At 46.5% G+C, this 11819-nt stretch overlaps 2 protein-coding genes across 2 annotated transcripts; one reads left to right on the forward strand and one right to left on the reverse strand.

Moving 5' to 3' along the window:
• Positions 1-2234: 2234 nt before the first annotated feature.
• Positions 2235-4947, forward strand: LOC100829947 (IQ domain-containing protein IQM2). Its single transcript, XM_003558687.3, has 9 exons — positions 2235-2662; positions 2764-2878; positions 2997-3062; positions 3150-3238; positions 3325-3415; positions 3549-3695; positions 3795-3887; positions 3984-4085; positions 4180-4947. The coding sequence occupies exons 1-9, from the start codon at positions 2235-2237 to the stop codon at positions 4876-4878; spliced, it is 1830 nt and encodes a 609-aa protein (XP_003558735.1). The 3' UTR covers positions 4879-4947.
• A 175-nt stretch (positions 4948-5122) lies between these two features.
• Positions 5123-6721, reverse strand: LOC100830249 (protein YLS3). Its single transcript, XM_003558688.4, has 3 exons — positions 5984-6721; positions 5771-5851; positions 5123-5568 (listed from the first exon to the last, which is right to left on the reverse strand). The coding sequence occupies exons 1-3, from the start codon at positions 6312-6314 to the stop codon at positions 5399-5401; spliced, it is 582 nt and encodes a 193-aa protein (XP_003558736.1). The 5' UTR covers positions 6315-6721; the 3' UTR covers positions 5123-5398.
• Between the last annotated feature and the right edge of the window lie 5098 nt (positions 6722-11819).

Raw genomic sequence — 11819 nt, forward strand, 5'->3', positions numbered from 1 at the left:
CTCGATTTGGTCAAGGCCGTTCTCCACATAACCAAGTTGGATTCGACATGGAGTAGTATTATTCCTAGGAGGGGACATTGGGCCATGATTCCTGCTGAGTTCGAGCCCATCATTAACAGAATTCGAGGAGGGCGCGGTGTCCTTCTCCTGCGACTCGAGTGCTGTTTGGTTGGACAAAGTCCGTTCAATGCATGCATATGCTCCGATCTGATTTAGAATGTAAAGTTTGTTCTTTTTTAAGTACTGCTACTACTAATAAATAATGCAAAGTTTGTGAGGCTTTCCCGGCACTGACAATGCAACATCACCTTACTCGATAATTTCAGTGGCTTGTTTTTTTTAACGAAAATGTCATCTGATTAATGTCCATAATTTAACGAGCAAGGTACGTTAAGTACACAAGTTTTAGATCGAACATTAAAGACACAAGCATGCTACCATGACGAATGAGTGAAACAGCCGAATTTTTAACAAGACTGGCTTGTCGGTCACTGAAGTTGCTTACCTAGAGAAGGAAGATCTCGACCAAAGGTAGCTAGCTAGCTGTCAACTTGTTTCTTTAAGTTCTTGTAGAGCTGTTTTCTCTTTGCTTCTCTCCATCATGTAAATATTTACGTCCCTCGTCATCAACTTCAAACACCATGTGGCAAGCGTTGTAAGCAATCTCAAACAAATCTTCACAACTATGTACATTTAAGTTTCCTGAGCTGACAGCAATAACAACAGTGAATATATCGTTGATGATTGCATTAGCGCGCCAGACTGACGCCCCAGCAGTAACATTATTTGCCGTGATCAGAAGAAAAGTATAGATGATTAATTTGCATACAACTTGATTAAAAAGTTCATTCTACTTCCTATCTCATATATGTGATCTTATGACAATCTTTACCTCATGTAGAAAAACCTGTCCGTTTCCCTCTTGCTTGTGACTTTGTGAATTGTGACAGCTTGTATTATATTCCACTACCTCCAAACTGATAAACTAACCCACCTGTCAGGATGACGTGGAAGCTAGCGGTCGTATTTAGGTGGGGCAAGTTTGTCGCGTTAGCGTAAATAATATGATAAAGGTAAAAGTTGTCGCAATTAAGACAATTTGGCAAGATATTCTCAACTGGCCTCTTAGGATTTCACAAATAAGAAAAATAAATTGTAACCCGCCTTTTAGGATTTCCCCGTAAATGTAAACAAGAATTCCCCTTGTCGTGCTCCTCAAAATAGGAGTACTGCTAAGCTCCTCCTGTGATGACTGTCACTGTATTATTATTGTGTTACATGTGTCTTTTTTTGCAAGAAAATATGTGTACTTTAACAATATCAAAGACGCCATGAGCTTTTTATTTTATTTTTACGTCGCCTTAAACATTTATGCACCTCAAACCTTGCTTTGTTATTTATAGGCTGATGTGAAAACAAGCCACTTCTGTTTTTCGCCATGTGCCCATTTCCACGGCCACTACCATTTATGCTTGGTTCCTCCTAAATCTGCTCTCGTTTCACCCTGCAAATTTTGCTCCTTCTTTTTCGCATTCTGCCTCACATGCCTCTCGTCAGGAGGTTCTGCTGGCTGATGGTTCAGGACATTTGGAGGCAATGAGAGGTATGGTTGATGGTTACTTTTTTTTTTAACACAAATCGCTTTCCATGATCTATTTGATTACTTGGTCTATAATGCTCTATGTTGGAGCAAGGTGAAATCTAGAAATCAGCAATGGAATATTCATTTTTTCATGTGCATTGTACTTCTGTGGTTTGCTTTTGTTCCAGATTTGCTAGCATCATACCATCTCTTTACGAAATATCTCACAGAGACAATTGTATGATCTTATCATCAGCGGTAATTATTGCGCAGAATCCACGATTGATGTGCCTTGACAAGATAGAGCAATGGAAGAGGAAACATGAAATCTGTTTATTTTTCCTTTCTAGAATACTCCAAGCGGCGTGTCATTTTCTTGACAAAAGCGGCGTCTCATTTTCACTAAGAGGCTCTAAGATAGCGCAAGTATACATGAAATCTGTTATTAAGACACCTCATGCATGTTAATTCATATAACCTGCATTTGATGTGCTTTGATTTTGCTTTCTTGCATAGGTTGTCGACGCACTCATAAAGAACACAGTCACTGCATATATCTAAAACAGCAGAAGAAGCAAGGCATACCATAGGAAACCATAGACACGAGGAAAGCGAAAAAACTGCCACGTTATTACATTTTGTAATCAGAAAAATGGGTTTGTCGATCTCATACCCACCGGATGACTACCTGCCAGCGGATGATGAAAACTCAGACAGGTTGTTCGTTCGGTCCTTCAGCTTCGACAACCTCAGCACCCTGGAGACCCTGGAGTCACCACCATCATCCAGGAAGGTTGCGGTAAAAGGGTCCTTAAACAGCAGGAGAAGAGAGGGTAATCCATTGCACGTTGAAACTATGATATCCATGGTTAGTCCTAAACCTGACAAGGAGTGTTGCAACCACAAGCACAGTCATGGCCTGCCAAAATATGGGCCCACCGACCTGCCACCAAATTCTCCGGTGGTCGGGATGGTCAGCCCGCAGCACCAGGCTGCAGCAGTAAGGTTGCAGAAGGTGTACAAGAGTTTTCGAACAAGACGGCAACTTGCAGATTGTGCTGTTCTTGTTGAACAACGGTGGTATGTAAAATTTTCATGCACTAGCCATCCATTGCCGTATTTGATACAGTGTACTTTTGTCAATGGGGTAATGTGCCTGAAATTTGTGTCGTTGAATTCAGGTGGAAACTACTCGATTTCGCGCTGCTCAAGCGCAGTTCGGTGTCATTCTTCGAGGACGAAAAGCCGGAATCTGCCCTCTCAAGATGGTCTCGTGCGAGAATAAAGGCTGCCAAGGTATGTGCGCATTATGCTGGCCCGATCCTTATATATTCTGAAATAATTGCTGTTTTGTTTTCCTTACAGACTATTTCGCTGACTTCCTATGGGTGGTGTTTATTTGCTGTTCCATCAGGTAGGCAAAGGTCTGTCCAAGGATGAAAAGGCTCAAAAGCTCGCACTTCAGCACTGGCTCGAAGCAGTATGCCTCAAAAACATTCTGTTTAAACACTATCCAGTTATAGCACTGCACTGAACAAACTGAGAATCCATAGTGTTTCATGGGCAGATTGACCCTCGACATCGGTATGGTCACAACCTCCATTATTACTACCAAAGTTGGCTTCACTGCGATAGTCAACAGCCTTTCTTCTATTGGTACAGTTCAAGCTGAAGTCCGAATATTGTTTGTAGTTTATGAGCAAAACAAAGTTTAAATTTCTGAAATTACGTATGTGATATAGGTTGGATGTAGGTGAAGGAAAGGAGGTCAATCTTGAGGACCACTGCCCGAGATGGAAGCTGCTGCAGCAATGCATCAGGTATCTTGGTCCTGTAAGTTGCCGCAACCTGCGAACCAATCAATCTAAAATCTTAAATTATAAAATGCTCATAGCTTTGAAAAAGAAAAAAAATAGTGAAAATGTTACACACTCTGAGCAGAAGATGGTATTGCTACTCTGTGCAGAAAGAGAGGGAGTTTTACGAGGTAACAATCGAGAACAGGAAGATGATGTACAAGGTGAGCCGCAGGATTATCGACACGTCTGAGGGCCCGAAGAATGCAAAATGGATCTTTGTGTTGAGCACAACAAGAGTTCTGTACATCGGCACGGTCAGAGACTGGTGGCATTTGTCACTTGTCAGTAGTATTCCACTAGTACCTGAACCATCAAATTTAACTGAAACTGATGAAATAAGGACGTTGTTGCAGAAGAGCAAGGGCACATTTCAGCACTCCAGCTTCCTCGCCGGTGGTGCCACATCTGCTGCAGGGAGACTAGTCGTGGAGAACGGAATCCTAAAGGTGTCTGGATCTGCAGATTTCTAGTAACCCGTCTCACAAATTTGACGTTTGTAGCTCCAGCCTCACTTGTCTGATTCAGTTACCCATCGTGTTCAGGCTGTCTGGCCTCATAGCGGGCATTACCGGCCTACGGAGGCGAATTTCCGGGAGTTCATGAAGTATCTCAGGAAGAGGAACGTCGACTTCACCAATGTAAAGGTGAGGAGACCAAATCTGAATCTTTCGCTACTAAAGAACAGTGTCATTATGTTAGAAGTGTTTCACATCATTCTGGTTGCCGGATTTGCTACAGTTGAGCCCGTCAGAAGGCGAGGAGGACGAGTGGATCAGGCAGAGCAGCAGCCTCTCCCAGATGGTCCTAACTCCAGAGAGCAGCCAGCAAGAGAAGCAAGAAGACCCCAAGCTCCATCCCCCTGACGCCGACAACGACAAAACCAAGGCAACCGCCACGCCGGCCACGCCGCCTTCCACCCGCGCCGAGACGGGGTCGCCGACGATGAAGCGATCCTCGTCGGGCACCCGGCTGCAGCGGAAGCGGCCGCCGAGGCTGACGCTGAGCAAGGACGGGCTGGGCGGCGGCAGCAAGGCGGAGCAGGGCGCGGGGGCGTTCGGGGACTGCCTGGACTTCTGCAAGGAGAACCTGTTCAGGGGTCATGGCGGCGAAGCGGAGGGGGAAGAGGAGGAGGAGGTGGTGGTGCCGCAGGAGAAGATCATGCACCGGATCAACTCCAAGATGGCGCACAGGTCGTACCAGCTCGGGAAGCAGCTGTCGTCCCGGTGGACCACGGGCGCCGGGCCCCGGATCGGCTGCGTCCGCGACTACCCGCCCGAGCTCCAGTTCCGGTCGCTGGAGCAGGTCAGCCTCTCTCCCCGCGGCGGCGGCGGTATGCCCAGGATTGGCGGAGGGACGCCCGGCCGGCAGAGCCCCTCCTGCGCGCCGCCATTCACGCGCACGGCATCGCCGCTTGGTGCGGCCGGGACTCCCACATAATACTAGGATCGGAACGCACCGAATGGTCGGTTCTCGTCAGGTGAATATAGGGGGGGTTGTATCTAAAGCAAGCTGTTACAGTCAAATCACCATGATCAGAGAAGAAGACACACTTTGCAGCATTCCCTGATCAGAGTTCCAGAATCGCGAACAAAGTTGACGACGTTCAGGCACCTACGAAACGCGTCACCATTAAATCACAGGCTCGATCGACGATCGTTCGTAGCAAAGCATCGACCAGGAATACTTAAAGGTACTCAAGTATACGCTCCCAGCCATCGTAACACAAACAAAGAGAGGACAGTTCAAACAAACCAAGACAGATTACTAGTCGTACTAGCTACCACATCTATCTGTCACGTAGTACTACAACACGCTTTAATACCCGGACATTAATTCGATCTTGTCCAAACACAGATCGATCGCCGGCCGTTACACGGGTGCTTGACTGCTTGTGCTACTTCCGAGCCGTTGATCCCGCGGTAGCGCTGCAGGGGGGACGGTGATGATCGATCGGGTCTTAGAAGGAAGCCGCGGCCGGGAACTCCCTAGGCAGGAGCAGGGCGAGGTAGCCGACCAGGAGCAACGCAGCCAGCGCGACACCACCGGTCGCCGTGGATGGGGCGGCGGCGGCCCCGTTGGCGGCCTGCTGCGTGCGGGAGTTTGTCGTCGACGTTGTGTTGTCCTTCCCTGCGAGGAGAATCACACACCGGTGCATCAATCGTTAAAGTCTGTCGAGAGGAGGAGCTGCAGAGATTGCACAGCATTGCCGGCGGGAACGCAAATGATGCGCCGCAGCTTATTATCGACCCTTATTGTCATTCTACAGCATCGTTTCCTTACTGAAGCCCCTTGCCTTGGAATGCTAGGAAATACAGGGATTAATGATCACCTGGAGTTGCGGCGGGGCCCTTGTCGCCACCGGGGCTGAAGATGGCGGCGTCCTTGGAGTTCGGAGGGAGGTGCAGCAGCTCTGCGGCACACGAACATAATTCGATCAGTGCTTGCTTGCATACATAACTGTGCAGTACCAAAACGGGGAGGCAAAACAAGCTCAGAAAACGGGGAGATGGTCGCCGACGAGAAGAAGATCGAGCTTAATTACCGGGGCAGTGGGAGACGTTGGCCTTGGTGGCGCCGCACGCCGAGGGGAGCGCGAGTGCGAGGGAGGCGTTGATGTTGATGCCGAGGTTTGGGTCGTCCTTGTCCTTGACGAGCACGCAGAGGCACTTGGGGCTCTTCCCCAGGACCTGCCGCAGCCCGCCGCAGCAGTCCGGCGCCGGCGACCGCGCCTGCCCTTGCACGTACTGCAGGCACGGCGCCAGCCCCACCAGCTGCTCCGCGCACTCGCTCCTGTCCGCGCTCATGTCCGCCCTCACACACACTACTGCTGCCAACAACATCACCAGCAGCACCGAAGCCCCTGCAGCCGCCATGGCTTCTTGTTTCACCTCTCTTTCTCTCTTTTATCGATTCCTTGGCTTTGCTAAGCTCGCTGGTCGAGCAGAGCTAGCTGCCGATTGATGTGCTCTGGACTCTGGTGAGAGTGGGAAGCCGGAGAGTGAAGTGAAGTGGCTAGGTGGGAGTGAGCTGACTGAGAGGGTTGGTGAGGGAATTATAGCGTGGCGGGGGGCGGCGAAGGTGTGGAACCGGTGAGCGTGACAGGTCGCGTATACGGGCACACTATTCCACGGCTCATGCATCATGCGTGCCCGCCTCGTAGGGATGCCCGGCAGCTCTGCGGGCCGCGGGCAGGAATTATCCAGAATTTTACATGCGTTTCAATTCAGAGGAAACCTAAGTTTGAGGCCTATACACGCTAGATGGGGCAGAGTCTCCGGCTACTCGCTCGGTCGGTCGGCTACTGGATGTGCTGACCGGGTTTATCGATCTCTTGGCGACATACGGTGTGTTGGTAGATGGGCAGCAGTCATTAACTTCGGCATTCAGAGCACCGGCGACTGTACCAGTGTACTCGCACAATCATGCAGAACGCCTCCATGAATGAATTCACCTCCATGTGCACGACCTGCAAACGGGGGCTGACACCGAGCAAAGGAATTATTGTTGGTTTCTGCTGCTGCTGCTGGATCTTTACAAACTGGAGTAGAGTAGTTAACCACACCATGTTTTACCGGTGCACCCGTTTCATCGTTCCTTCCTTTTTGCGATACCCTTGATTAATTAGCAGGAGTGGTAATTGGTAAGGAGCAAGATCACAGAAATGATGTTCATGAATAGAAACATGAAACATGAGGCTCTCGCTTGTCGATTGCCAACATGGACTAGCACGTGTGAGTTGTGTGACGACGTATTTTACTTGGAGAGTTGGAGCCTTCGGTTCGGTAACGGAAGAACACAAGGTGAGAGTAGGTTATGGACTCGGGTTTCAAAAGGAGAGACTGGCGGCGAGGGGCGAGCGATCTAGACATCTGGTGCAGACTTAACTCTTTCAGCAAAAAAGGCAGGAGCAATGAATCAGGGGCAGAATATTAAACAGGGTACAGTACTACTGCTAGAGTTTGGCGTGGATCTGCCGCTAGCTACCACTTCGTTGCCTCCATCAGTAAACTCGGTTTGCAATTGCTCTTAATCTCCACAGATAATTGATCACGAATACAGGTCGGCCTCTCCACTATCCCAGTATGCAAGTGAGATTGGTTTATGTCCGGCTTGTACATTTGCAGTTCAAAACATAAATCTAAGACATTTGTCTTTACTAATAAGGTGACCTTGTCATACCTATCCATACTAGTAAGGTACCCGTGCGGTGCTACACAATACAAAAAATAGTCAAATATCATTTTCGTTCGTGCTTTTCTCTTAAATACGTCCTTCAGATTATTGACATGATCTCCGATATGATGTTTTGACCACCAGTTTGTTTAAAAATACATTGATTCTCACTGAAACAAACTCATAAGACATTATAAAACTATATTTCAAGAAATGTTTAGTAGTATCAAGCTGCCGTTGTCAATGTTCATAACCGATAGCAATGCATTTTGAAATGATAATAAAAAATAAAAGATTTGATGAACACATATTTGAAAAGGCAGTACTATTCGAACGAAGTTAGTTATAAAATAAGCTGAGATATGACTTACAAACATTCTGGTAATCATCCGAGGTTATATAGGTTAATCATCAAGTTACTATCCCCAAGAGCGGAAAACCCTTGTAATTTCTTCAAGGAAACCGCGAGCTTCAATTTTGGGAGTGCTGGAAGACTACAAGTTAACACTCAAAGAATAAGGAATCCAGTCTCCTTTAACACTTCAGCATGAATCTTTCACCACATATAGTCTATATTGGTTTGCCAAGTACTCCGTCCTTTTCACAAAGGTTGGCGTAATTTGTTTCGTTAAGAAAAGACTTTGGCCAATGAAAACTCTATTGATATGTGTTTTTTCATACATGAGATCATGGTTTCGTATCATAGGACGTACATATTAATAGAGTAATTCTTGGTCAAAAGCTTGTATTAACGAAACCAAATATGCCAACCTTTGTGAAATGGAGGGAGTAGTTCACAGGAGATATAAAAAAGTTATATGAATAGACTCCCAACCCAAGCTCATATTGGTTGGCGAATATACTCCCAACTCATCAAACAGATGCTTCAATCCGAACCCCCAGTGCACATCCCATTCAACACCCGAGTCTCTATTCTAGACATGGCGAAGAAGAAGAAAAACAGAAGCGAACTCTGTTCAGCCATTAGAGCACAATAAGCAGTTCCTGGAAGCAGCTCCATACCATGTAATGTTCACATCAAAATAAGAAAAAGAGTATGAGAATATATTTGCCAAATAATATAAACAGATATGTGGCCTTCAGAAATAAAATTCTCATTTCTATGCTACGTAAAAGCTGAAACCTCATGAAACAATCAAAGTTATTTTATTCTTCTATGTTAACATAGTTAGTATTTATATACCAATTACACATAACAGAAAAACCAACCACTTGTTAAAGATATCGAAAATTATTTATGCTCTCTGCTTACTTTAGAAGTGCAGCCGTTTCCTTTGAGGAGGTTATCTCTGTAATAAGAGACTGAAGGTCTGTCCCCCTGGTCCCTGACCAGCACCCTCTGTGGTTCAGTGAGCACCTCCATGACCAACAACTGAAACATGACGAAAACATGTATAATCACACCTTAAGTTTCACTGAGCCTCCAATATTTTCCTAGCATATGCAGGGCAGTTTGGCCTTGCGGTATCTCTAGGAAATATAAGTGTCACATGGAAAATTAGAAATTGTGTAAGCATAACACTCATACTGGACGCCGTTCCCCGTGGGGCACTTGCACACTCTGCACCCGTACGTCTTCATTACACTCAGTAGCATCCAATCGCCATCTTATCTAATTTAGCATTTAAGCTAAGCCAGTTATCGGGAAAAAATTACTTATGAGCAGTGTTGATACATGGAGTTTCCAGAACTTTTAAAAGCAAAAGTTTGCCATGGAGTTTCCAGAAATTAAAGACGCAAATTATTTGTAGTGAATTCAAATAATCACCGCTTGCCTCAGGTGCTGATTCTGAAGCATGAGTTCCCCTCTGGCCTCTACAGACATAACCATGGTCGATCTTTAGTTAATCCGTATTTGTTTCACTGAAATGGAAAGAACCAAAATAACTCTATTTTAGAAACTGCCCTAGCAGCCTTCTTTGCATCTGTAACCAATAAAGGAGATGAATAATGATAGGAAGCTTCCATTAAGCATAGTATACATTCTCAAAAAGAAAGATGGTTTGAAACACACAGTCATCCAAACATCTGAGTGCAAGTGTGCAACACATAACTCTTATGCTTTGGTATCATGATGTGATATTTGACATCTCATACTTAAAAAAATGGTTTTGAGCTACATTGATGGCACCATAGGTGGATCAGAGAGAAGGAAAGAGAATGCCAAAGTGGGGATTCAGGGTACTGAAGAAGAGAGGAAATAATTAAGAGGTAGGATAGGTCCATGCCCAGGAATTATATATGAAGCTCAATCGACCAAATGGAACAGGAAAGAGCGTGCCCATGTTATTCTGTTTTGGATGTTATAATATAATTCTGTTAATTTAATTCTCTATCTTCCCTTTGAACATGGTATGTGTGGCTAAAAGCCTAAAACCATAGGGTTCAGGTGGTGAAATATAGTATCTTGTTGCTTGTTTTCATCTTTTATATTGTTTTAGTTATTGGTGTACCAAAGAATTGCTTTGCTTACTTGGCCTAATCCATAGTGGAAGTATGTGTTGTGACTTCAGCTGTAATTAGTAAAACCTGCAAACAAAGGAGACATTTCAGAAGTCCAGGTCTATCTCACAAATGATCACTTCCATAAGAAAAAGGCAGACATTTTCATTACTCACTACAACTAATAAGGATGCAGGTCATTAATTAAACCTGTGGTACAATACATAATACTCACACATAGGGGGCAAGAAAAGGTATAAAGAGGTAGAAGGGCTGAGTGCCTACGTACGAGCCAGTAGAGCAACGGTAATAGGAAAGAGTACGGAAGCCGGGGCGACAGGACAGGGCGGCAAGCGAATCTGGTACAAAGCCCAAAGATGATAAAACATGATCCGTGCTTGATTTCTTACCTGCAATATTTATGTGAACAACTGTGCGTGCTTGAAAGGAAGAGATCGACATTCTCTACAATAATTCCACAATGCTAATCACCATATCATATCTCGGCTTGAATGAGTTTACAGAGCCTTGAACACCTTCGTTTCTGTCTACTGGAGGGCCTTAGACGCATGCTGTTTTTTTTTATTTTCAGTACTGCTGCCATTGTTGGCTGACTGGGTTGGCATTTGCCAGTTTAATTTCGCACTCTTATGTATGACTACTGTCTCATTAATAAAATGGGACTGGGGGGAAACCCCTATTTTTCTAAAAAAAAAAACACAATGCTCCCATCTGTTGTCCTCACGGAATTGCTCATCCAATAGAAACTGAAGCTCTGCAAGGGACTAGATCTGCAAAAAAGATGGACAAAGAGGATCTCCAAACATCCTATCATACTTGTGAGATTACTCTTGCATCACATATCCACCTATACAAGTTTGGCTAGACACGAAATCTACTGCAAAAGACATACTTTTGTTCCCAGACCTGCAGCTCAGTTGCACATTGAAATTTATCCCAAAATGTTTATTCGGGTTGGCATACCTGACACGAAAGGCCAGACAATCAAGAATCCCACGTTGGCTCTGAAGGGCGCTTCCGTCATCAAGGAGCCAAAGAGGTCGGTCATCGGCGCTCTGGGCGGGCTTGTCCTAGGACATGAGATGGGCTTCTGGAGGAGCAGGAGCGTCGTGGTCGTGGAGGTCGATCAGAGGGGCGAGGTCCTCGGGCATGAGCTCCTGCGGCATCCGCCCATCATGTCGAAGCCCATGGTTGAGGGCGGCAGAAGGGTGGGCTAGGGCGCCGGCTCAGCCTTCTTTGCCGGTGGTGGGCGGAGATCCCCGACGGCGGCGGATCGGTGAGGAGTAGGGAGGCGGCGGCAGAGGGCGGAGGGCGAAGGGCGGCGGCTGGTAAGGCGGCGCTCGGATGCTGCTGCGAACGGCGGCGCTAGCCCGCGGCGGCAGAGAGCGGAGGGGCGGCGGCTGGTAAGGCGGCGCTCGGATGCTGCTGCGAATGGCGGCGCTAGCCCGCGGCGGCAGAGGGCAGAGGGAGGCGGCGGCAGAAGGCGGAGGGCGGCGCGTCGCTTGTTTAGTACCACACCGTTAATTTAGTGAAAGTTCGACCTGTTTATAACGCGTAATATTTCTCTCCCGTTGCCTCCACGGTGAAATGAACAGCCATCAGCTGCGAAAGATGCCACAGAGCACAGCCCGTGATCCAGCACTACTCGTGCGCACGGGACCGAAATAAAATAAAAAAGCAGTGAAAAGATCTTCTTCGTGAGTGAGATGCATGGTAATAAA

Source organism: Brachypodium distachyon, chromosome 1 (genome assembly GCF_000005505.3).
Source record: "Brachypodium distachyon strain Bd21 chromosome 1, Brachypodium_distachyon_v3.0, whole genome shotgun sequence".
Taxonomy (NCBI): domain Eukaryota; kingdom Viridiplantae; phylum Streptophyta; class Magnoliopsida; order Poales; family Poaceae; genus Brachypodium; species Brachypodium distachyon.

Bases quoted from the DNA above. Each gene is read 5' to 3' on its own strand.
- LOC100829947 (XM_003558687.3), top strand. From the start codon at position 2,235: ATGGGTTTGTCGATCTCATACCCACCGGATGACTACCTGCCAGCGGAT. The intron at 3,416-3,548 runs GTAAGTTGCCGC...TACTCTGTGCAG, and splicing joins GCATCAGGTATCTTGGTCCT to AAAGAGAGGGAGTTTTACGA. The intron at 4,086-4,179 runs GTGAGGAGACCA...GATTTGCTACAG, and splicing joins TCGACTTCACCAATGTAAAG to TTGAGCCCGTCAGAAGGCGA.
- LOC100830249 (XM_003558688.4), bottom strand. From the start codon at position 6,314: ATGGCGGCTGCAGGGGCTTCGGTGCTGCTGGTGATGTTGTTGGCAGCA. The intron at 5,852-5,983 runs GTAATTAAGCTC...CGTGTGCCGCAG, and splicing joins CAACGTCTCCCACTGCCCCG to AGCTGCTGCACCTCCCTCCG. The intron at 5,569-5,770 runs GTGATCATTAAT...TTCTCCTCGCAG, and splicing joins GGGCCCCGCCGCAACTCCAG to GGAAGGACAACACAACGTCG.